Source organism: Mauremys reevesii, linkage group 22 (assembly GCF_016161935.1).
Source record: "Mauremys reevesii isolate NIE-2019 linkage group 22, ASM1616193v1, whole genome shotgun sequence".
In the NCBI taxonomy this organism is placed as follows: domain Eukaryota; kingdom Metazoa; phylum Chordata; order Testudines; family Geoemydidae; genus Mauremys; species Mauremys reevesii.
This window is the reverse complement of record NC_052644.1, coordinates 24788506-24811281: the sequence shown is the minus strand read 5'-3', so window position 1 is coordinate 24811281 and position 22776 is coordinate 24788506. Positions and strand designations below refer to the sequence as shown.

Below are 22776 nucleotides of genomic sequence, written 5' to 3'. Positions count from 1 at the left end.
CTCCGCCAATCACAGCGCGGGCCGCTCTGCCCCGCCAATCACAGCGCCGCACCGCCCCTTGACCCCGTTCCGCCAATCACAGCGCAGGTCGCTCTGCCCCGCCAATCACAGCGCGGATCCGCCCCTTGACCCCGCTCCGCCAATCACAGCGCGGGCCGCTCTGCCCCGCCAATCACAGCGACGCCCCGCCCCTTGACCCCGCTCCGCCAATCACAGCGCGGGCCGCTCTGCCCCGCCAATCACAGCGCCGCACCGCCCCTTGACCCCGTTCCGCCAATCACAGCGCAGGTCGCTCTGCCCCGCCAATCACAGCGCGGATCCGCCCCTTGACCCCGCTCCGCCAATCACAGCGCGGGCCGCTCTGCCCCGCCAATCACAGCGACGCCCCGCCCTTTGACCTCGCTCCGCCAATCACAGCGCGGGCCGCTCTGCCCCGCCAATCACAGCGCCGCACCGCCCCTTGACCCCGTTCCGCCAATCACAGCGCAGGTCGCTCTGCCCCGCCAATCACAGCGCGGATCCGCCCCTTGACCCCGCTCCGCCAATCACAGCGCGGGCCGCTCTGCCCCGCCAATCACAGCGACGCCCCGCCCCTTGACCCCGCTCCGCCAATCACAGCGCGGGCCGCTCTGCCCCGCCTATCACAGTGACGCCCCGCCCCTTGACCCCGCTCCGCCAATCACAGCGCCTGCCGCCCTGCCTCGCCAATCACAGCGCGGGAACGGGGAAAGCCAGCCAATGGGACATGTTGGGGGGCTGCCCCCAGGGGAGGGGATGCTGGGGGGCTGCCCCCCCAGGGCCCCACAGGGGAAGGACCCAGCAGCGCAGCCCCCAGGGTTACTTGGGGGTCAGGACCCAGCCCCCCCCATCGCAGGGAGACGAACTCCTGCCCACCCGGCGGTTGGGGAAACCGAGTCACACCCTCGGAGTGCAACAAATGCCGGGGGGTGGGGCCGGCTCGCAGGCCCCAGCCCCCCTCTGGCCAGCACGCTGCCCAGCAGCTCTGCCAGCTTCTCCTCCCACCCCACTCGGCCCCCGCGGCACCCCACCCCCAGCGCTCCGTCCCCGGCTCGGCTGGAGCAGGCCTCACGGCTCCTGGAGCAGCTCAGCTGGCACTCACCAGAGCCAGGTCTCACCCCCAGCCTGGGAAGGGGCAGGAGGCCCAGGTCCCTCCCCATTAAGCTGGACAACAAGCTCCCCCACCCTCCAGCCCCCCCTGCACCCCGGGACAGTCTCCACTCTGACATCAGGGTTAAAATCCTTTATTGGAAAAGTCCAGAGTAAAAAAAATGGGGGAGGAGGGGCTGGGTGCCAGGGCCTGCAGGGAGTAGGAGGGGGGTGCCGGGGGCCCCTATCCTGACTCATGCAAGTCACTGTCTTTCTGCATGATTTAGGGGAGTTGAGCCAGCAGCCCACTTTGAACCCCATACATGTCCGGGGGGAGGGGTTATTTCCCCCCCAGGAGGAAACACCCCTTCCAATCCAGCCTGACCCAGCAGGGCGCCCACAGCTTGGATGGGGTGTGGCCAGCAGCCCCTCAGGGGCTGACCCCCTTTGTAAAGGCCTTCACCGGTAGGGGCCGGGGGGGGGCACAGCACAGGAAGAGTCCAGGGGGACAGGAGGCTCCAATGGTTTCCAGGGGTCCTCACATGTGCACTGCTCAACCAGACCCTGCCCCATGGCGGGTGAGGGGCAGCTGCAGCAACGGGGCAATCTCCTATCACGGGGGGCAGGGATGGACTGGTTGGCCGGCGAGTGGGGCAGGGAATGGGCCAGCCGGCTGGCGTGTGGGGCAGAGGTGTTGGGCAGGGAGGTGCCAGCCTGACAGCGAGTGGGGAAGAGGGGAGGGGCCAGCGTGCATGTGGGGCGGAGCTGTGGGGCAGGGAGGCCAGCCGCCCCCCCGGGCTATCTCTGCCACTGGAATGTCTGATGCAGCCGCTCAGCCTGGCCCTTCAGCGCCTGGATCTCGCCCTGGATGAAATCCGTCAGCACCTTGCGCATCTCCACCTGTGGGGGAACGGGGGGGAGGGGTCAGGGCTCCTAGACACATCCCCACCCCCAGACTCACTGCCCCCTCCCCATGGGTCACTCCCTGCACCCCCCATGCCCCCCAGCTCACCGCTGACTTGTTCTCAGCCTGGAGACGCTCCAGCACGGGCCGGACGCTGAAGGGTTTCCCGATGAGAACGGTGATCCGCTGGGGGGAACACGAGGGTGAGTGGGGACCCTCCGGCTGCCCCTGCCTCCCCCCCCAACCCACCCCCCAGCATGAAGAGCCACCTGACCCATGGCAGGGAGCCCCAACCTCCGACAGCCCCCGCCCCGCCAGCTGATGTTTACATAGGGCCTACCCAGTGCAGCGGGGGGGAAAGGGCTCCACTCTGCACCCCCCCCAGCAGGCCGCCCAATACCCACCTGGCCGACACGGGGCACATACGGGGGGGTGTTGGGCAGCACATCATTCAGACCTGGGGGGGGGGAAATGTTAGAGATGTGGGGGGGACTCCAACCCCCCCCACTCCCCCTGCAGGTTATCGACCCCCCCAGCCCCACGCTCCCCATGCCCCCCCCCCCAGCTAACCACTGCCCCTTCCAAGCCCTCCCCAACCAGCCACCGCCCTCTCCGCCCCACGCTCCCAGCTAACGGCCGCCCGCAGCTAATGACCCCACTGCCCCATGCTCTCCAGCGCCCCCACCATATCCCCCCTGCTAGCAGCCCCCCTTCCCCTTGGCTGACAGGAGACTTGGGGGGCCCAGCAAAGCCTCACCAATGTGCCAGAGGGGCAAGATGACAGGGTGCTGCCGGCACTCGGCCAGGAGTCGCCCAATCCCTGGGGGGCAGAGAGAGGAGGGGTTAGAAAGGGCAGCCCCCCACCCCGCCACCCCCCCGTCCCCCACGCACTCACCCCACTTGAAGCGCATGAATTCCTGGCTCATGTTCACCTTGCCTGGGAGTGAGAAGAGACAGGTGGGTTGGGGGACACAAGGAGACCCCCTGATGGCCCCCCCCCACCGTGCCTGGGCCCCTATCAGGGCTCCTCCACCCCCCCATGACTGGCTGGGCCTGCTATTGTGCAGTGCCCCTCGCCCCCCTCCCCATCCTACCCCTCGCCCCCCACTACCCCCCACGCCGCTCCCCCCAAGAAGCTGTGCCCAGCTCCTCCCCCACGGCCCCTGTCCGCAGTTACCCTCGGGGAAGATGTGCACCCAGTCGCCGCGGTTCAGCTTCTCCAGGATGAAATCCATCCCCTTCTGATAGACGCCGTCCCCTGGGGGGGCAGTGCCATTAGCCCCTGGCCCTCGGGTCCCCGTGTCCCCAGCCGGTCCCCGTGCCCTGCACCCCACAGCCACCTCCCTGTGTCCCCCCCAGCCGCTTCCCTCACCCTGCACCGGCCCCTGGGGGGGCCGTGCCATTAGCCCCGGGCCCTCGGGCCCCCGTGTCCCCAGCCGGTCCCCCCCCCCTGCGCCGGCCCCGGGGGGGGCAGTGCCATTAGCCCCTGGCCTCGGGCCCCCGTGTCCCCCAGCCGGTCCCCGCCTGCGCTGCCCCTGGGGCAGTGCCATTAGCCCCTGGCCTCGGGCCCCTGTGTCTCCCAGCCGCTCCCCACCCTGCGCTGGCCCTGCACCCCCAGCCACCTCTCCCTGTGTCCCCAGCCGCTCCCGCCCTGCGCCATCCCCTGGGGCAGTGCCATTAGCCCCTGGCCCTCGGGCCCCCCCGTGTCCCCCCCAGCCGGTCCCCGTGCCCTGCACCCCACAGCCACCTCTCCCTGTGTCCCCCCCAGCCGCTTCCCTCACCCTGCACCGGCCCCTGGGGGGGCAGTGCCATTAGCCCCTGGCCTCGGGCCCCCTGTGTCCCCAGCCGGTCCCCCCGCCCTGCGCCGGCCCCTGGGGGGGCAGTGCCATTAGCCCCTGGCCCTCGGGCCCCCCCCGTGTCCCCCCAGCCGCTCCCCCCACCCTGCGCCGGCCCCTGGGGGGGCAGTGCCATTAGCCCCTGGCCCTCGGGCCCCCGTGTCCCCAGCCGCTCCCACCCTGCGCGGCCCCTGGGGCAGTGCCATTAGCCCCTGGCCCTCGGGCCCCCCGGTGTCTCCCCCAGCCGCTCCCCCCACCCTGCGCCGTCCCCTGGGGGGGCAGTGCCATTAGCCCCTGGCCTCGGGCCCCCTGTCTCCCCAGCCGGTCCCCGTGCCCTGCACCCCACAGCCACCTCCCTGTGTCCCCAGCCGCTCCCCGCCTCTGCGCCATCCCCTGGGGCAGTGCCATTAGCCCCTGGCCCTCGGGCCCCCCCGTGTCTCCCCCCAGCCGGTCCCCGTGCCCTGCACCCCACAGCCACCTCTCCCTGTGTCCCCCCCAGCCGCTCCCCCCACCCTGCGCCGGCCCCTGGGGGGGCAGTGCCATTAGCCCCTGGCCCTCGGGTCCCCCTGTGCCCCCCAGCCGGTCCCTGTGCCCTGCGCCCCACAGCCCCCTCCCCGTGTCTCCCCCAGCTGCTCCCCCCACCCTGCGCCGGCCCCTGGGGGGGCAGTGCCATTAGCCCCTGGCCCCATGTACCCCCCAGCCGGTCCCCGTGCCCTGCACCCCACAGCCACCTCTCCCTGTGTCCCCCCCAGCCGCTCCCCCCGCCCTGCGCCATCCCCTGGGGGGGCAGTGCCATTAGCCCCTGGCCTCGGGCCCCTGTGTCCCCAGCTGCTCCCCGCCTCTGCGCCATCCCCTGGGGGGGCAGGGCCATTAGCCCCTGGCCCTCGGGCCCACCCGTGTCCCCCCCAGCCGCTCCCCCCACCCTGCGCCGGCCCCTGGGGGGGCAGTGCCATTAGCCCCTGGCCCTCGGGCCCCTGTGTCTCCCAGCCGCCCCGCCGCCTCTGCGCCCCACAGCCCCCTCCCCGTGTCCCTCCCAGCCGCTCCCCACCCTGCGCCCCACAGCCCCTCCCGTGTCCCCAGCCGCTCCCCACTCTGCGCCCCACAGCCCCCTCCCCTGTGTTCCCCAGCCACTCCCACCCTGCGCCCCACAGCCCTCCCGTGTCTCCCAGCTGCTCCCCACCCTGCGCTGCCTGGGGGCAGTGCCATTAGCCCCTGGCCTCGGGCCCCTGTCTCCCAGCCGCTCCCCACCCTGCGCTGCCCCTGGGGGCAGTGCCATTAGCCCCTGGCCTCGGGCCCCTGTGTCTCCCAGCCGCCCCACCCTGCGCCGGCCCCTGGGGGGGCAGTGCCATTAGCCCCTGGCCCTCGGGTCCCCTGTGCCCCCAGCCGTTCCCCACCCCTGCGCTGCCCCTGGGCAGTGCCATTAGCCCCTGGCCTCGGGCCCCCTGTCTCCCGCAGCCGCTCCCCACCCTGCGCCGGCCCCTGGGGGCAGTGCCATTAGCCCCTGGCCTCGGGCCCCTGTGCCCCCAGCCGGTCCTCGTGCCCTGCGCCCCACAGCCCTCCCCTGTGTCCTCCAAGCTGCTCCCCACCCTGCGCCCCACAGCCCTTCCCTGTGACCTTCCCAGCTGCTCTCCCACCCTGGGCCCCACAGCCCCCTTCCCTCGTCCCTCCCAGCCGCTCCCGCCCCTGCGCCCCACAGCCCCCTCCCCTCGTCCCTCCCAGCCGCTCCCCGCCTCTGCGCCCCACAGCCCCTCCCCTGTGTCCTCCCAGCCGCTCCCCGCCCCTGCGCCCCACAGCCCCTCCCCTGTGTCCCTCCCAGCCGCTCCGCCCGCCCCTGCACCCCACAGCCCCTCCCCTGTGACCCTCCCAGCCACTCCCCGCCCTGCGCCCCACAGCCCCCTCCCCTGTGTCCCCAGCCGCTCCCCACCCTGCGCCCCACAGCCCCCTCCCCTGCGCCCCTCCCAGCCGCCTCCCTGCCCTGCGCCCCACAGCCCTCCCCTGCGTCCTCCCAGCCGCCTCCCACCCTGCGCCCCACAGCCCTCCCCTGTGTACCCCAGCCGGTTCCCCACCCTGCGCCGGCCCCTGCCACTGCCCCTCCCCTGCATTTTCCCCCAGCCTCTTCCTCCAACTCCTGCCCCGGGTGCCTCAGCGTCCCATGTGACCCCAGCCCCCAGCCCAGCCACCCCACCCGTATCCCCCTCTCCTCCCAGCCCAGTCCCCTTGTCTCCATGCTCCCCCGCCCCCCTCTCCCACATGTATCTCCCAACTCCCCTGGCCTGGCCCCATGTGCCCCCCCCACCTCGGCACACGGGGACGCACTGGCCCAGGCTGAAGAAGCGCGAGTGCAACTCTCGGGTGAAGCAGATGTCAGCGGCCGTGGGAGTCCTGAGAAGGGAGCAGATAACACACAAACTGGGGGGACCACAACCCCCCTGCAGCACTGCTGGCCCCTCCCCCACTCCCAGAGGGCAGCAGGGGGCCCCGATGTAGTGGGTGAGGGCCCCTGCAGGGAGGTGATGGGGACGAATGAAGGGGAGGGGTTCCCCACAAACTCCCCTCATACAGCCCCCCACTCACCAGCGCATCTTCTTCACGTTCCAGACGTGCCGAAGCTTCAATATACCTGGAAATTGGGGGCAGTTACTGCGGGAGCTCAGCCAGACCCGCCCCCCTAGGGAGATACCTGATTGTGAGGAAGTGGGACAGATCCTAAGTATCTAGCAGCAAAAGGCCATGCAGCAAATGCCTGAAGCTCTGTCTCCTAGCAACTGATGGCCGGGCCCCTCCCTGCAAAGGTGCATCTAAAGGTGTTGGAGACAAAGGGCCCAGGTGACCTCCTGGCCCGGGAGAGAAGCTGAGGAGAGAGGAGGGGCCGGAGGGGGCTGGGCAGACTGGAGCTGGCTGGGAAAAGAGGGGAAGCAGGGAGAGAGGGCTCTGAGGGGGGCTGTGGGGCCCCAAGATGGACCTAACCAGGGGGATCCGGTTATCTGTGCCTGCAAGACCGGTGTTGGACTGTGTTCCTGTCGTCTAAATAAACCTTCTGCTTTACTGGCTGGCTGAGAGTCCTGGTGAATCGCACGGAGCCCGGGGGTGCAGGGCCTGACTCCCCCACACTCCGTGACAACTGGTGGCAGCGGTGGGATCGGCGGCACCCCGTGGACGGCGCTTCCTGCAGTAAGTGACTGGGGAGCAGTAAAACGAAGGGGCGATTCACCCCTGGGCGAGTGTGGCCAGAGAGAAGGACTTTGCAGTAACAGGGTCCCCCGGGGGATCACAGCGAGCGGTCCCAGGGGCGGAGGAGTCTGCAGCTCGACCCTGGCAAAGAGGTGGTGACCTCGAGGACTGGCACACTAGGGGTCCCCCTGGAACCCGTGGGGAGCGGCGAGCACCCCGGCCTGCGAGTGGCCAGCAGGAAGATGTATGCCCAGAAGCGCAAGTGCGACCTGGTGGGGCTGTGCAAGCAGGGGGGGCTGCGCCATGGGAAGCTCACCAAGGCCCAGCTGATTGCCCGGCTGGAGGAGAGAGATCGCAGGAATGAACCGGTCCCTGTCTCTGAGGGAAGCAGCCGGGCAGATGCAGCGCAGGCACCAGTGTCTGTCCCCGCTGGGAGTGGTCAGCCGGCCGCCGAGGGCTCCCCGAGACCTCCCACCCCTAGGCCTAGGGGGAGGGGGAGGAGGAGCCCAACTACGGAGGGCACCGTGACCCCCCCGGCCAGCAGGGGATCCTCTCGGCGAAGCACCCCCCCCAGCCGGGGATCGTCCCGGCGACGCTCATCCGTGGAGCGACAGCGGCTGGACTGGGAGAGAGCTAAAACTGAGAGAGCTGGAGGATCGTAAGGAACAGAGGGAACATGAGGCAAGACAGAGGGAACATGAGGCGCAACAGAGGGAGCAGGAACGGGCGGAGAAAGAGCGACAGCGTCACCATGAGCTGGACCTGGCGAGGCTGGGGGGCAGCAGGCCCCGGGCAGCGGTGAGTGAGGGGGAGCCCAGGACTGCGCGGAGCTTTGATAAGTCCATCCTGGCCCAGCGCAAGGAGGGGGAGGACATGGATGACTTCCTAGATGCCTTTGAGACGGCCTGCGAGCTGCACCAGGTGGATCCTGCGGACAGGCTCCGGGTTCTCACCCCCTTACTGGACCCCAAGGCCGTGGCATTGTACGGCCAGCTGGGAGAGGAGGAGAAAGGGAACTACGACCCATTCAAACAGGCCCTGCGGCGTGAGTTTGGGCTGACCCCAGAGATGTACCGGGAGAGGTTCCGGAGTCAGGATAAAACCCCTGAGGTCTCCTATCTGCAACTGGCCGTCCGCATGGAGGGATATGCCAGCAAGTGGGCAGCTGGGGCCCAGACGAAGGGAGACCTGGTTAAACTGCTGGTGCTGGAGCAGCTGTATGAGCGGTGCCCATCCGACCTGAGGCTGTGGTTGAGGGACCAAAAGCCAGAGAACCTGCAACACGCAGGGCGGCTGGACGATGACTTTGTGAAGAGCCGGTTGGGGGGTGGCAGGGAGGAGCCCCAAAGGAACAGGCCTGTCGCGACGCAGAGAGAGAGTCACCCTGAGACCACCCAAAAGGGGAATCGGGAGAGCCCCCGCCCAAAGGGAACAGCCAGCGCCAGGGACAACCGACCGGTTCGAGGGGACCAACGGGACATGCGCTGCTATCACTGTGGCCAGAGGGGCCACCTGCAGTCCCAGTGCCCCAAACTCCCGGACAAACTGAGCAGACCGACCCCCCACCGGGTGAACTGGGTAGAGACCCAGTCGGACGAGGGGCAGCGTTCGCAGGAAAGGGGGGCTGGCCGCGTACCACCTGCGAAGGAGGGAGGGGGGCCCCAGGTTGACCCCTCCGAGGGGCTGGATGCTCCCAACCCTGAGTTTGGGGTTTACAGGGTGGGCGTGGGGCTGCCCCTCCGGAGCGAGTGCCTTGTTCCCCTGGAGGTAGACGGGAGGGAGGTCACTGGGTACTGGGATACGGGCGCAGAGGTGACGCTGGCCCGGCCCGAGGTGGTGGGCTCAGATCGGATGGTGCCCAACACCTACCTGACCCTGAGGGGTGTGATCGGGACCCCATTCAGGGTGCCTGTGGCGAGGGTGCACCTAAAGTGGGGGGACAAGGAGGGCCCCAAGGACGTGGGGGTGCACCCACATTTGCCCACGGAGGTGTTAATGGGGGGGGACCTCGAGGACTGGCCAAGTAACACCCAGGGTACCCTGTCCGTGAACCGTAGTCAGGGTCGACGCAGGGCTCTGCACCCTGACACCGGGGAAGGTACTCTGGCCGAGGCACCGGACCCTGACCCGGTGGGGAGGGAACGCCCAGGGACACGGCCCAGAGAGGCTGTGGCCCCAGACCCAGCCGGGGAGAGAGAGCAGATCCCCGGCCCTGCCCCAGCGGCTGAGTACCAGGCCGCGGTGCGGGAAGACCCCTCCTTGCGGAGGATAAGGGACCTGGCCAACCTCGGGGGGGACAGACCATGGGACGAGGTGGCCGGAAAAGGTTCCTGTGGGAGAAGGGGCTCCTGTACCGAGAATGGGCTCCCCCAGGGAAGATGGAGTCAGGGGGGATCAGGAGGCAGCTGGTGGTACCCCAGGAGTATCGCCACCAGCTGCTGTGCCAGGCCCATGACATTCCCCCCTCAGGGCACCAGGGAGCCTGGCGTACCCAGCAGCGGCTGCTGCAGAACTATTACTGGCCTGGGGTCTTTGCCCATGTCCGGCAGCACTGCCGCTCCTGTGACCCCTGCCAGAGGGGGAGGAAGGCCCGGGACAGGGGGGAGATGGCTGTAAGGCCCCCGCCCCGCCCTGAGGAGCCTGTCCGGAGGGGGGCCAGGGTCAAAAGGGGGGCTCTGAACCGAGAGAGCCCAAATCCCAGCCCCCCAGACTGGAACGCGGGGAGAAGGCCCCAGCCCCGCGTGCACCCCAGGGGTATTGGGGTGGGGAAAGGGCACGGGCGGCATAAGGCTTCCCCCCTGCAACCTGCAAGTGCCCTTGAGTCCCCCCAACCTACAGGGGGGCAGGAAACTGGGATGACCTGGGGTAACTCTCCCCCCAGAACGGGGGGGGACTCTGGGGCAGCCATGGGAATGCAGGTGGGTTCGAACTTCCCCGGGTCACTGGCTGGAGTGACCCCGCTCAGTTCGGTCTCGAAGGGGGGAGAGGTGTGACGAGGTGGGACTGGTCGCACTGGGGGCTGGGGACAGATCCTAAGTGTCTAGCAGCAAAAGGCCATGCAGCAAAAGCCTGACACTCTGTCTCCTAGCAACGGATGGCCGGGCCCCCCCTCTGCAAAGGTGCCGGCTGAAGGTGTTGGAGACAAAGGGGCCAGGTGACCTCCTGGCCCGGGAAAGAAGCTGAGCAGAGAGGAGGGGCCGGAGGGGGGGGCAGACTGGAGCTGGCTGGGGAACCAGGGGAAGGAGGGAGAACGATCTCTGATCCCCGAGGGGGGCTGTGGGGCCCCCAAAATGGACCTAACCGGGGGGATCCTGTTATCTGTGCCTGCAAGACCTGGGCTGGACTGTGTTCCTGTCGTCTAAATAAACCTTCTGCTTTCCTGGCTGGCTGAGAGTCCTGGGGAATCGGCAGGGAGCCCGGGGGTGCAGGGCCTGGTGCCCCCACACTCCGTGACACTGATGTGGGGGAGGGGTCTGTTCTCTCCAGGGGCTGCTCCAAGGGGAGCAGGAATAACACTGAGAACCAGCCCCCCTCCCCTGACAAAATGGGCTCTGCCCCCCCCCCATGCCTATCATGCAAAATCCCCCTCCCAGCCACACTCTCCAGGGGTTCCCCCCAGAGATGGGGCCCTCTGCACCCAGCGCCTACCCCAGAGGTGGGGGTCATCCATGCAGGACTGGTGGTTGGACACAGTGATGAGGGGGGTGCCGGGCTGGCGCCGCTCGACCAGATCATACAGAACCTCCTTGTTATGGACTCGCAGCCGGTTCATGCGCCCTGCGGGGAGGGGGGCAACTTAGATGTGGGGGGAGCAGCCAGGGGAGACCTGTGCTGGGCTCCCCCACCCCACAGTGGCCTGGGTGCTTGGGGCACAGGAGCAGGACAGTTGAGAGCAGAGGGGGAGCTCAGGGTGGGGGGACAGTTCATGGGTCGGGGGGCAGGGTGGGGTGTGGTGGGAGGTGCAGAGCAGGGGGGCTCAGGGCAGGGAGGGCAGTGCGTGGGTCCAGGGGAGCCTGGGGTGGGTGCATGGTAGGGGAGCTCAGAGCGGGGGCTGCAGGACAGAGGTGGGGCAGAGGTGCAAGGCGGGCGCCTGAGATGGAGGAGGTGCAGGGCGGGGACCTCAGGGTGGGGGCTGCAGGACAGGGGTGGGGCAGGGGAGTTCGAGGCAGTGTGGGGTCGGTGTGCGGGTCAGAGTGTGGGTCGGGGGTCGACGTGCGGGTCTGGAGGGGCTTGGGGGTCAGTGTGTGGGTCTGGAGGAGCTTGGGGAGTCGGGGATCAGTATGCGCGTCGGGGGTCGCTGTGCGGTTCTGGCGGGGCTTGGGGGTCAGTGCGCGGGTCCGGGGGCGATCGGGGTGGTCAGCGTGCGGATTGTGGGGGTGGCTGTGCGTGTCTGGGGATCGGTGTGAGGTCGGGGGCTCCAGGGGTGGCTGTGCGGGTCGGGGATCGGTGTGAGGGTCGGGCGGGATCAGGGGTGGCTGTGCGGGTCGGGGATCGGTGTGAGGTCGGGGGCTCCGGGGTGGCTGTGCGGGTCGGGGGATCGGTGTGAGGGTCGGGGGTGGCTGTGCGGGTCGGGGGCTCAGGGGTCGCTGAGCGGGTCGGGAGGCTCGGGGGTGGCTGTGCGGGTCGAGGGGATCAGTGTGAGGTCAGGGGTTCGGGGTGGCTGTGCGGGTTGGGGGTCGGTGTGAGGTCGGGGCTCGGTGTGCGGGTCGGGGGCTCGGGGGTCAGTGTGCGGGTCGGGGATCGGTGTGGGGTCAGGGGTCAGGGGGTCAGTGTGCGGGTCAGGGGATCGGTGTGGGGTCAGGGGTCGGGGCTCGCTGTGCGGCTTGGGAGGTCGCTGTGCGGGTCGGGGGGGCTCGGGGGGGGCTCGGGGGGGTCGCTGTGCGGGTCGGGGGGGATCGGGGGTCGGGGGGGCCCGGGGGTCGCTGTGCGGGGCGGGGGGGCTCGGGGGGGTCGCTGTGCGGGTCGGGGATCGGGGGTCGCTGTGGGGGGGAGGGCCCGGGGGGGGCAGGACTCACTTGTCCAGAAGCAGCTGTAGGTGCCGACCAGGCCGGTGACCCGGCGACTGGCCAGGGCCCAGGGCAGCCGCGGGGCCGCTGGGAAGGGCCAAGCCACCTCCAGGGGCATCGCCCCGCCCTGCGGGGACACAGGGGTCACAAGGGGGCTGCGGCCCCGCCCCCCCCATCGCCCCGCCCCCTCTCCCCGCCTGCCCGCCCGCTCCTCCCCATCGCCCCGCCCCTCCACCGCCACGGCATCGCCTCCTCCTCCCCATCGCCCCGCCCTGCGGGGACACAGGTCACAAGGGGCTGCGGCCCCGCCCCATCGCCCCGCCCCTCCCCCATCGCCCTGCCCCGCCCCTCCGCATCGCCCCGCCCTTCCACCGCCACCGCATCGCCCCCTCCCGCATCGCCCCGCCCTGCGGGACACCGCGGGTCACAAGGGGCTGCGGCCCCGCCCTCCCCATCGCCCCGCCCCGTCACCGCATCACCCCGCCCCCGTCACCGCATCGCCCCGCCCTCCACCTCGCCTTCCTCCTCTCCGCCCGCCCGCCCTCCCTCCCCATCGCCCCGCCCTGCGGGGACACTGCGGCCCTCCTCCCGCCCCGATCCCCACCTCCCCCGCGGCTGCGAGCCGCCCCCGCCTCCTCCCTGCTGTCGCGAACGCAGCCGGCCACGGGCGGCCCTTCCGGCCGTAAAGCGCGCCCGGCCCGGCCGCAAATGCAGGTGTCGCACAGCGCCGCGAAGAGGCTCGGAGGACTCGGAGCATACGAGATGCGATGGGTAGAGCGGCTAACTTCCGCGTTCGGGACCACAGAGGGCGGTGTCAGGCCCGCCCCTCCCCCCAGGGCAGACGAGCCGGGCGGCTAGAGCGGCCCGGGGCAGGAGGCAGCATAGAGCAGCCGGAAGTGCTGGCAGGAGCGCCCCCCAGGCGCGGTTGCATGACATCAGGCCAGTTCTGGTGATGTCATAATCAGACGCAGTGACATCACCACCGTCTGCGGTGACATCACAGCCACTGGTGATGTCACAGTTAGGCGCGGTGACGTCGCAGCTAAGCCGGTGAGGTCACACGCGGTGACATCACGCCAGGCCGTGGTGATGCCAGGGTCAGACAGGTGGCGAGTTGTGACCTCGTGGTGACGTCACCCCATACGCTGCACCCCGGGCCCTCACGGCGACACGTTCCCTCCGTGTCAGTGCGTGTTAGCACGTGGCTGGCGTGTCCTTGTGTGTTGGTGCATGTTCCTGTGTCCATCCATGTAGGCGGATGTCACAAGCGTTTGTGCCATATCTGTGCGTGTATGTGCTGCTGACACGTGTCACTGCAGGTGTGTTCAGCGCACACGCTTGTGCATCAAGCCGGGGCAGTGCATGCGGGGTGGTTTCATGTACACATGTTCTGGCATGTGCTTGTGTCAGCGCATGTTTGACACATGTCCCTTAGCATGTCAGTGCATGTGCAGGTACATGGGAGTGCCTGTATGTTAGCCTGTGTTGGTGCATCTGTGGCTGTTACTGTGCTTGCATGGCAGTGCATGGGGCTGTATGCCGGCGAGCCCCTACAGGCCTGTCCTGTGGATACCTGCAGCGGGGCGGGGACCCCGACACCTCCTCTCCCCTGTGGGGTGGGGCCAGCCTAGCTCAGCGGGGGCTGGCGAGGAGGGGGGGAAGTGAAACCCTGGGAGAGCTGGGGCCCATGGGTGGAGCAGCCTGTGGAGCCAGCGTGCGGCGCAGGGAGAGGAGGGTGAGGCTGGGCTCCCTGGCTGGGATGGGGGTCAGATCTGGGCCCCGCTCTGCTGGGGTGGCAGGGGGTGGGATTTGGTCCTCCTCTGCAGAGCTTGCCTCAGGTTGCTGCCTGGGAGGGGGGCAAATTGCAAAGCCCCCCCCCCCCCGGTCCCTGTCCCGGGTCTCCCAGGCTCTCCCCATCCCCCACTTCCTGCCCCCGGTTCCCCAGGCTCCCACACACACTTCCTGTCCATGCCCCGGGTCCCCCCCTTTCCTGTCCCATCGCCCTCCCTGGCTCCTTTTCCCTGCCCCGGGGCTCCCAGGCTCTCCCCACCCCCCACTTCCTGTCCATGCCCCGGGTCCTGCCCCCTGACACTGCAGAGTCCTGTGAGTCCCTGACCTGGTGAGGGGGAGAATCAGCTGGACAGATGTGGGGGGTTAGGATAGACAGGACTGACCAATGGGAACCAGGGTATTAATTTCTCCCCACAGCTCTGCACGCCGGCGGGGGGCAGGGAAATCTTGGTCTCACACTGACCTGAGCGGGGGGCAGAGCTATCTGGGGGAGGGGGAGCCTCTGGGGGTGGAGCACGGTGGGCAGGGAGGGGAGCTGTCTGGGGCGGGGGGCTCTCTGGAGAGGGGTGACAGGGAGCAGGGGGACTCTCGGGGGGGCAGAGGGTTGTGTGGGGCTCTGTGGGGGGGGAGGGGACAGCGCTTTGGGCACGGGGGGGGGTTGTGATGGACAGAGCCAGATGCAGCCCGTGGGTGGTGGTTGTGTTTTTTCCGCTATATTTAGCCCCCCAGGAAGCCCCATCTAGATTTAATGCCAGCCGGGAAGTGCCCACGGCCGCCTCACCCCGCACCCTGTTCCATCTGTCTGTCCCCACAACCGTCCACCTGGCTATGTCCGTCCATCTGTCCCTCCCTTGCAGAGTTTGCTCTCCCCCTACCATGGGGCTGCCCCTCCGCACCCTGCTGCTCCTGCCCCTGCTGTGCCCAGCAGGTGCCCCCTTCCGGATCTGCGCCTTCAACCTGCAGCGCTTTGCCAGCCCCAAAGCGGCCAAGGCTGCCGTCATGGACACGCTGGTCAAGGTAAGACGGGGAGCAAGGGGGGAGAGGAAGTCAGTGGGGGGCACAGGGAGGTTGGGGGGAGCCGCTGGCAGCACATGGAGGAGTGGGGTGGGGGAGACAGGGAGGCCACCACGGGTAGGGACAGAGGAGAGGCAGGTGGTGGTGGGGTGTGATTTGCATATGGAGATGTATGCTAATGATCTCCACCTGCACAGATTGTGTCTCGCTGTGACATTGCGGTGCTGCAAGAGGTGATGGATGCCAAGGGGCAGGCCGTGCCCGCGCTGATCAGTGCCCTGCACAGGTGGGTTAGGTGGGGGCAGGGGCGTAGGTGGGGCTGGATGGAGAGTCACCGCTGGGATCCCCCTCACCCCGTCCCCTCCTGCCCCCAGATCTGCAGGCCCCGACTCCTACAAAGCCCTGGGCAGCCCGCTGCTGGGAGCCGGGAATTACCAGGAGCGCTACGTCTTCGTGTACCGGTGAGTGTGGCCCGGGGCAATGTGACGCCCTTGGCCTGGCCTCTCACCGGCCGAACGCACTTAGCTCAGACGTGGCGCCAGCGAGCTGCCGTTCGACAAGCTGCCAGGGCCTGCCCAAGGCACGTTGGGGTTACGTGCCTTCTTTCACCGCATTCAGCTCGGTGCCCAGAAGGCTGGTCTGGGACTCAGACCACGGGCTGAGGGGGGGGGGGTGCACAGGCCGGGGGAGCAGAATCGCTCCGGTCCCCCCACGACCTGCGGCCACCGGGGAACAAAGCCGGGCGCATGACTTCACGAGAAGCCGTTTTCCTTCCAGCTCGTGCAGGTTTCAGGGCATTGGGTTCGCTGGCTGAATCGGACAGGCTGCCCGTGCAGTCCGACTCCAGCCCCCACCACACGCAGCGTGACCAAAGCACAGGTGAAAGGACACGAACCATCGCCCGGCGACTCGGAACCGCTCTGCAGCCAACGTCTGCCATGGAAAAATCAATGAGTAAAATCAAGCCGCCGGGGTGGAGGGATCCAGCCCACGCTCCCCCCCCAGCCCCGCTCTAACCCTGCCCCTTACCTGCAGGTCCGGCCGCACCCAGGTCCTCGACTCCTACGTGTACCTGGACGAGAACCCCAATAGACCGGACGCCTTCGCCCGCGAACCCTTTGTTGCGCGCTTCAGCCTGCCCAGCAAAGGTGAGTGTGTGCCAGGACACCTGGGTTCTGCTGGGAGGGGAGTGGGGTCTGGGGGGAGGGGCTGGGAGCGAGGACACCTGGGTTCTGCTGGGAGGGGTGTGAGGTCCGGGTGCTGGGAGCCAGGTGTGATGAACTGGGAATGTTCTTAATGTTTTCTTTGAATGCTGAGTGGGGAGTGTTGGCCTGGGAAGGTTGCAGGGGAGTTTAGCTGGGACTGGCTGCATTGGGGATGGGAGGCTCGAGGGAGTTTCAGTTTGGAGCTGGCTGGAAGAATGGAGGGGAGTCCAGATGGGGCTCTGGCCTCCCAATGGGGCTCTGGCCTCCCTTCCCCCCCCCCAAGATGGATCTGACTGAGGGGGTCCTGTTCTCTGCACCTGCAAGGCCTGGCTTGGGACTGTGTTCCTGTCGTCTAATAAACCTTCTGTGTGACTGGCTGGCTGAGAGTCCTGGTGAATCGCAGGAAGCCGGGGGTGCAGGGCCCCGACTCCCCCACACTCCGTGACACCAGGTCACCTGGGTTCTGCTGGGAGAGGAGTGGGGTCTGGGGGGAGGGGCTGAGAGCCAGGACACCTGAGTTCTCTACCCTGTAGTTACTCTTCTTTCTCTGTATCCCCCCCCAGTCCTCCCCACCCTGGTGCTTGTCCCCCAGCACACCATGCCCAAGAAGGCCGAGGCGGAGATCGACGCGCTCTACGATGTCTTCCTGGATGTCCAGGCCCGTTGGGGGATGGAGGTGAGGAGGGGGCCAGCCTGGGGCACTGGCAATACTGTGAGATCGGAACCCAGGAGTCCTGGGGTTCCTAGCCCCCCCCCTAGAACCCAGGTGTCTTGATGCTTTCTCTCCCCATCCCCCCAGGACATCATGTTCCTGGGGGACTTTAACGCTGACTGCGGTTACGTGGCCAAGAAGCGCTGGGGCCAGATCCGGCTGCGGCGCGAGCCCGGCTTCCGCTGGCTAATCGGAGACGCCGCCGACACCACTGTGCGGAACAGCACACGCTGCGCCTACGACAGGTGGGGCCCGGGCTGGCAGGGGGTGCTCTAGAGATGCCGGGAGCTGTAACCCCCTTCCCTCCTCCCCCTGCAGGATCGTGGTGCATGGGGAGCGCTGCCTGGGGCTGCTGGTGCCCGGCTCAGCCCAGCCCTTCGACTTCCCTGGCACGTTCGGGCTCACGGAGACCGAGGTAATGCCCGCAACGCCTGTCTGCGTAGGGACCCTGTCGGGGCGCGGGGTGGGGGTCAGAGCAGAGCTGTGAGAAAACCTGCCCTGGCGTGAGCGACACCCACTCACCCTCTGCTGGCAGTGCAGATGGGGGGGTGTCTCTGCTGTGCGGGGGGCAGACGGGATGAGCCCCCAGGTCCCTTTGTCTGACAGCACAAAGCCCATGGCAAAGCCCTCCAGCGTGTGGCGGCCGGGCTGGGCTGGCAGGTGAGTCAGGCTCAGTCCAGGCCAGCCGGCTGGAGGGGAACCGCGGGCAGGGCGGGGCAGCGGCCTGGGAATGCCAGCAGCACGGTGTAGATACAGAGCCAGGGATCTCTAGCAAACCCTGTAGACTCCCTGCACCCCCTGACCCCTTGTCTCCTGCCCCAGGCGCTGGAGGTCAGTGACCATTACCCCGTGGAGGTGCAGCTGGAACTGAACGCAGCCCCGAGGGGGCACTGCCCGGCCGGCCCAGCACTGCTGCCCCTGGCCATGCTGCTGGCCGGGCTGGGGGGCTGGCTCTGACCTCCCTGCTCAGCGCTGCTGGGTGCACGGACCGAGGGGGACGCTTGACCGAGGGGCTGGAGTCTAAACCCACCGGCAGGACTCTCCGATCAGCAAAGGCCTTTACTCAGACGCCTGGGTTCCCCCCCAAACACCCCCCCCATCTCAGACCTGACAAACTCACTGCAGCAAATACAGGGCTGGCAGCGTTCCCAGGTGCGAGGCCAGGGGAGGTTACGGACCAGCTGGAGTCCGTCCCCCCAGGTCCTGGGCCTGGCTTCCTGGAGTGTTCGGCTGGAGGGGGCTGGCCTACACACCTCTGGGTGGGGGGGCAGGTTCAAATCCTGCCGGAGGGGGTGGATTGTTTTTTTTAAGTGACAGAGCAACTAAACTCCTCCATAAAAACAAGGAGGAGGCCGGTGGCACCTTAAAGACTAATATTTATCTGGGCATCAGCTTTCGTGGGTAAAAACCCCACTTCTTCAGAGGCATCGTTGTTTTTGTGGCTACAGACTGAGATGGCTGCCCCGCTATTAAACCCCTCCGTGAACTTCCAGACGTTTTGTGGTTCCTGTTTAAACGCGGGGGGTGTCCCTGGTGCTGCTGCTGCCCCATGGGGGTGGGGAGCCAGGACAGAAACGAAGCACGTGCTGTGGGGGGGGGACACGCCTGCAGGGAGAGGATCAGTCTGCGTGCCCCCCCCAACCTGGGGAACCCCCCCAGCTAACCTCCCATGCATTGCCCCTTGGACAGGGGGAGGCCGCCCCGGACTGATCCTGACCCACGCCTGCCTTTATACCCCACCGTCCTTCGCCATTGGCTGCCGCCTGGCCCCACACACCCAGTGCCAGCCAATGGGGGCCTCTGCCCTGCGCCCCACTGGGCGTGTGCCGCTCCATGTGGAGGCCACCAGGTGGCAGCAGAGAGCTATCAGGGGCGGGACTGAGCTGGAACCACTCTGTGCCCCGCCCCGTCAGAGCTGAGAGGCGGAGCCTGGACTGGACAGAACCCAGGAGTCCGGGCTCCCAGCCCCCTCCCTCCCTTGCAGGCTGACCGCCCCCCCAGGCGCCCACTTCCTGCCCAGACACCCCGGTGATGGCCTCCATCCAGACCCGGCCCGACCCCCCCAGCCCCAGAGCAGGCCGCCCCGAAGATGCTCCATCCCCCGGCTCAGGGACACCCCAAGAAGGGGCTGGTCCTGGCCCCACCCAGCTCACAGCTGCCAGGGACTTACCGCACCTGTTACACTTCTGGCTTCCACAACGTGCAGTGGCAGCGAGTTCCACAGGTTAACTGCGGCAGGGAAGAAAATCCACCCACCGGTTTGTTCAAAGCCTCCTGCCTGCTCCTGCCATCGGCTGAGCCCCCGCACTCGTTACGCGAAGGGATGTGTAACACGTCCCTGGTCACCGTCTGCCCTCCACGTCCGCCCCCCCACCCCGCATGACTGTACGCCCGCTAGCCTGGGTCCCCGTCCCCACTCACCCCTTTTCCTCGCTGACCAGACCCAGCCTTTTGCCTCACTCCTGCTGGCCTCCCCCCCGCTGAGAGCTGGGCGCCCGGCCCTGCCCACACACCTGGTTTGGTGTCAGCATGGGGATTCCTGCCTGCTCAGTGCCAGGAGTCACTGCACCCAATGCGACGACGGTTCTTCGGGTGCATCGTGGCAAGCCCCCGGCAGCGCCAGGTGCTGCCCAAATCCAGAGCACAGCGCCAGGGCTGCCAGCCTGGGGGGGGCGTGCCCCAGGAGAACCCCCCAGGCGTCCGTGGATCCCTCATGCGCACTGAGATGCGGCCACCTCTGGAGTGGGGGGGACGGGGGCCAGGTAACAGGGGTTCCCCCCCAGCTGGTGCCTAGTTTAACCCTTTGATGCCTGCCTGGCCAGCAGGTTTCCTGTCACTTTCACCCTCAGGGCAGAACGAACAAAAGCCCCATGGCCCACTCGCCCCTCCGGGGTTCTTCTGTTGGCACCATCCCAAGGCAGGGGTGGGGGGCTGGCTAGCGTTGAGGAGGGCACCTTGTAGCAAGCAGCTAGCGAGACCCAGGGCCAACGGGGGGCCTGCTGGGGCCAGGCCAGAGGGGGCTGGAGAACCCCAGCCCAGCCAGCTGGCAGCAGGTCCTCCCCTCACCCCACAAAGCACCTGGGGGGAGAGCCCGGGTCCGCCTCCCTCCCAGGCTCAGAAAGGGGGCAGGGCTGGGAGCCAGGACTCCTGGGTTCTCTCCCCAGCTCTGGGAGGGGAGTGGGGGCTGGTGGGTTAGAGCAGGGCGGGGGCTGGGAGTCAGGACTCCTGGGTTCTCTCCACAGCTCTGGGAGGGGTGTGGGGGCTGGTGGGTTCGAGCAGGGGCTGGGAGTCAGGACTCCTGGGTTCTCTCCACAGCTCTGGGAGGGTGTGGGGGCTGGTGGGTTAGAGCAGGGGGGGGGCTGGGAGTCAGGACTCCTGGGTTCTCTCCTCTGGGAGGGGAGTGGGGACTCCTGGGTCAGAGCAGAGAGGCTGGGAGTCAGGACTCCTGGGTTCCCTCCCCGGCTCTGGGAGGAGAGTGGGGGGTCAGAGAAGGCGGGGCTGGGAGCCAGGACTCCTGGGTTCTCTCCCCGGCTCTGGGAGGACAGTGGGGGGTCAGAGGAGGGGGGGCTGGGAGTCAGGACTCCTGGGTTCTCTCCCCAGCTCTGGGAGGGGAGTGGGGGCTGGTGGGTTAGAGCAGGGGGGCTGGGAGCCAGGACTCCTGGGTTCTCTCCCCAGCTCTAGTAGGTTACAGCAGCGAGCGGAGGGGGGGCTGGGAGCCAGGACTCCTGGGTTCTCTCCCCAGCTCTAGTAGGTTACAGCAGCGAGCGGAGGGGGGGGGGGGGTCAGGAGCCAGGACTCCTGGGTTCTATGTGGGGCCCGGCCCAGCCCAGGCTGTTCTCTTCCCTGCACGTGCTGGGCTCAGCGGGACAAAGGGCCCCACACCCCAGCTGCTGACTCAGCAGCATGTGAGCAGCCACCGGCAGGGCCGCCCCAGCCTGGGCACAGACGCACCAGGCCTTGTCCCCGCCTGGCTGCTGCTCCCCGTGGCCCCACCATGCGCCCCCTGGCCCTGCTGCTGCTCGGGCTACGCCTGGCTGGCGCCGGCTTCAAGATCTGCGCCTTCAACACGCAGGGCTTCGGGGAGGCCAAGTCGGGGGACACCCGGGTGATGGGCGCACTGGTGCAGGTACCGGCTCAGGGAGCGTGGGGGGCAGCTGGGACAGCCCCCAGCTCCCCCCACTGAGTGGGTGTCTCTTGGCAGATCCTGGTGCGCTGTGACATCGCTGCCGTGCTGGAGGTGCGGGATGCAACGGGGAACGCTGTGCAGGCCCTGCTATGGGAGCTGAACAGGTACTGGGCCGGCCAGGACCCCTGGGGTCCTACCCCCCAGCTGGGAGGGGAGGGTGTCTGGGAACCAGGACTCCTGGGTCCCATCCCCGCCCAGGAGGGCAGCGTGAGCACCCTGATGTTCCCCACTCTCTCCCGGGGCAGGTACGACCCGTCCCACAGCTACGCCCAGCTGGGCAGCCGGCGACTCGGCCGCGGGACCTACAAAGAGCAGATCGTCTTCGTGTATCGGTAACTAGCCAGTGCCCCCTCGGGGGGGAAGCCCCATTCCTCATTCCCCACCCTGGGGCCGCTCTGACCCCCTTGTGCTCTCCCACAGGGCGGACCTGGTGACGGTCACAGACTGGTACCAGTTGGGGGAGGCTGGACACTTTGCCCGGGGGCCCTTTGCCGCCCGCTTCCATGCGCCCAGCACAGGTGGGTCCCCTCCTGCCCAACACCATCCACCTCTTCCTCCCCCATCTCCATTTCCCTCTCCAGCTTTGTGATGCCCCTGTGACCCCCCGGCAGCACCCCTCTTCCCCTGCGCTGAGCCGGGGGACAGCGCCCCCTGGCTGGGGTAGCACCAGCAGCAGCCCTGAGGGAGACCCCCACTAACAGCTCCCCCCCCACCCCCAGCCATCAAGGACTTTGTGCTGCTCTCGCATCATGCCAGCCCCCGGAACGCACCCCACGAGATCCATCAGCTCCACCGGGTCTGCCAGGAACTGAGCCAGCGCTGGGGAACCCAGGTATGGGGGAAACAGCTCCCGGCCGGGCAGGAGAGAGAGAATGGGGAGGGAAGGGGACCCAGGCATCCGGGACCGTTCCCTTGCAGCTCCCAGACCCCTGGGGGGTGGGGGTGAAGGGGAACAGGACCCAGGTGAGTGGGCGCCATCTTGCTCTGTCCCCACCAGAACGTGATGGTGCTGGGGGACTTAAATGCAGGGGGGCCCTATGTCCCCCCCAGCGCCTGGGGGTCCATCCGGCTGCGCTGGGATCCCCGCTTCCACTGGCTGATCGGGGATGGCGTCGATACCACGGTGCGAGCCCGGACCCACTGTGCCTACGACAGGTACTGGGCACAGCCCAGGGGGGGGTGTGTGTGTGTGGGGGGGACACTAGCTGCCCCAAGCAGATGGGGGTCCCTGCATGGCAGGGAGCAGAAACCCCCCAGCAAAGATTATCAGTTATCCCCTGGGGGAAAGGAGCAGGGGTGGGGGGAGGCTGCCTCTCTCCCCGCTGCAGCCTCCAGCCTTGGGGCAGCTCTGACAGTGGTGGGGGCAGGGGCCGGTTAAGGGACCGCTCCCCCCTCACCCCCTCTCTGACCTCCAGGATCGTGGTTCAGGGGGACGAGCTGCTCAGAGCCGTGGTGCCCGGCTCAGCCAAAGCGTACAACTTCGCCAGGAGCCTGGGGCTGTCGGAGGAGGAGGTGAGGGGGACCCCACTGCCCCGGCCACAACAAGGGGGAGGAAGGGAGCACAGATGGGGAACCCCCTCCCCGGGAGGGGGGGGGGGGGAGGAGGTGTCACACTCCCTCTGAGAGCAGCCAGAACCCAGACAAATGGGGAGGGCCAGGACTCCTGGGTTCTCTTCCAGCTCGGGGAGGGCAGTGGGGTGCAATGTAACCCTCCCCTCACAGGCCCTGCAGGTCAGCGACCATTACCCCGTGGAGGTGAACCTGCGCCTGGCCAGCCGGACCCCCCGGGAGCTGTGAGAGGACCTGCCTCCAGCCCCATCCAGCAGGGGGCTCAAGCTGCCCCAC

The 22776-nt window shown here is 68.2% G+C and overlaps 2 protein-coding genes across 6 annotated transcripts; one reads left to right on the top strand and one right to left on the bottom strand.

The window, feature by feature from the left end:
* Positions 1 to 1246: 1246 nt before the first annotated feature.
* TAZ (tafazzin) lies at positions 1247 to 12742 on the bottom strand. 5 transcript variants are annotated; one of them, XM_039510611.1, is made up of 11 exons: positions 12628 to 12739; positions 12033 to 12150; positions 10666 to 10794; positions 6421 to 6526; positions 6143 to 6228; positions 3189 to 3269; positions 2907 to 2948; positions 2769 to 2831; positions 2416 to 2468; positions 2120 to 2197; positions 1247 to 2007 (listed from the first exon to the last, which is right to left on the bottom strand). In XM_039510611.1, the coding sequence occupies exons 2-11, from the start codon at positions 12139 to 12141 to the stop codon at positions 1906 to 1908; spliced, it is 849 nt and encodes a 282-aa protein (XP_039366545.1). In that variant the 5' UTR covers positions 12142 to 12150; positions 12628 to 12739; the 3' UTR covers positions 1247 to 1905. The 5 variants fall into 5 exon arrangements, with proteins under 5 accessions (XP_039366545.1, XP_039366546.1, XP_039366548.1 ...); XM_039510612.1 differs by having other exon boundaries at positions 6421 to 6466; positions 12628 to 12738; XM_039510614.1 differs by lacking the exon at positions 2416 to 2468 and having other exon boundaries at positions 3189 to 3252; positions 12628 to 12742.
* Positions 12679 to 22728, top strand: DNASE1L1 (deoxyribonuclease 1 like 1). Its single transcript, XM_039510327.1, has 15 exons — positions 12679 to 12794; positions 14672 to 14831; positions 15026 to 15114; positions 15203 to 15289; positions 15864 to 15976; positions 16597 to 16709; positions 16833 to 16990; positions 17064 to 17160; positions 20947 to 21035; positions 21177 to 21263; positions 21352 to 21449; positions 21651 to 21763; positions 21929 to 22086; positions 22347 to 22443; positions 22654 to 22728. The coding sequence occupies exons 2-15, from the start codon at positions 14691 to 14693 to the stop codon at positions 22726 to 22728; spliced, it is 1515 nt and encodes a 504-aa protein (XP_039366261.1). The 5' UTR covers positions 12679 to 12794; positions 14672 to 14690.
* The last annotated feature ends 48 nt before the right edge of the window (positions 22729 to 22776 follow it).

Excerpts from the sequence above, each read along its gene's own strand:
- TAZ (XM_039510611.1), bottom strand. The coding sequence starts at position 12,141 with ATGCCCCTGGAGGTGGCTTGGCCCTTCCCAGCGGCCCCGCGGCTGCCC. Across the intron at positions 6,229-6,420 it reads AACGTGAAGAAGATGCGCTG|GACTCCCACGGCCGCTGACA; the intron begins GTGAGTGGGGGG and ends CTCCCTTCTCAG. Across the intron at positions 2,469-2,768 it reads CTTGCCCCTCTGGCACATTG|GTCTGAATGATGTGCTGCCC; the intron begins GTGAGGCTTTGC and ends CCCCCCCCCCAG.
- DNASE1L1 (XM_039510327.1), top strand. The coding sequence starts at position 14,691 with ATGGGGCTGCCCCTCCGCACCCTGCTGCTCCTGCCCCTGCTGTGCCCA. Across the intron at positions 15,115-15,202 it reads CTGATCAGTGCCCTGCACAG|ATCTGCAGGCCCCGACTCCT; the intron begins GTGGGTTAGGTG and ends TCCTGCCCCCAG. Across the intron at positions 21,264-21,351 it reads CAGATCGTCTTCGTGTATCG|GGCGGACCTGGTGACGGTCA; the intron begins GTAACTAGCCAG and ends GCTCTCCCACAG.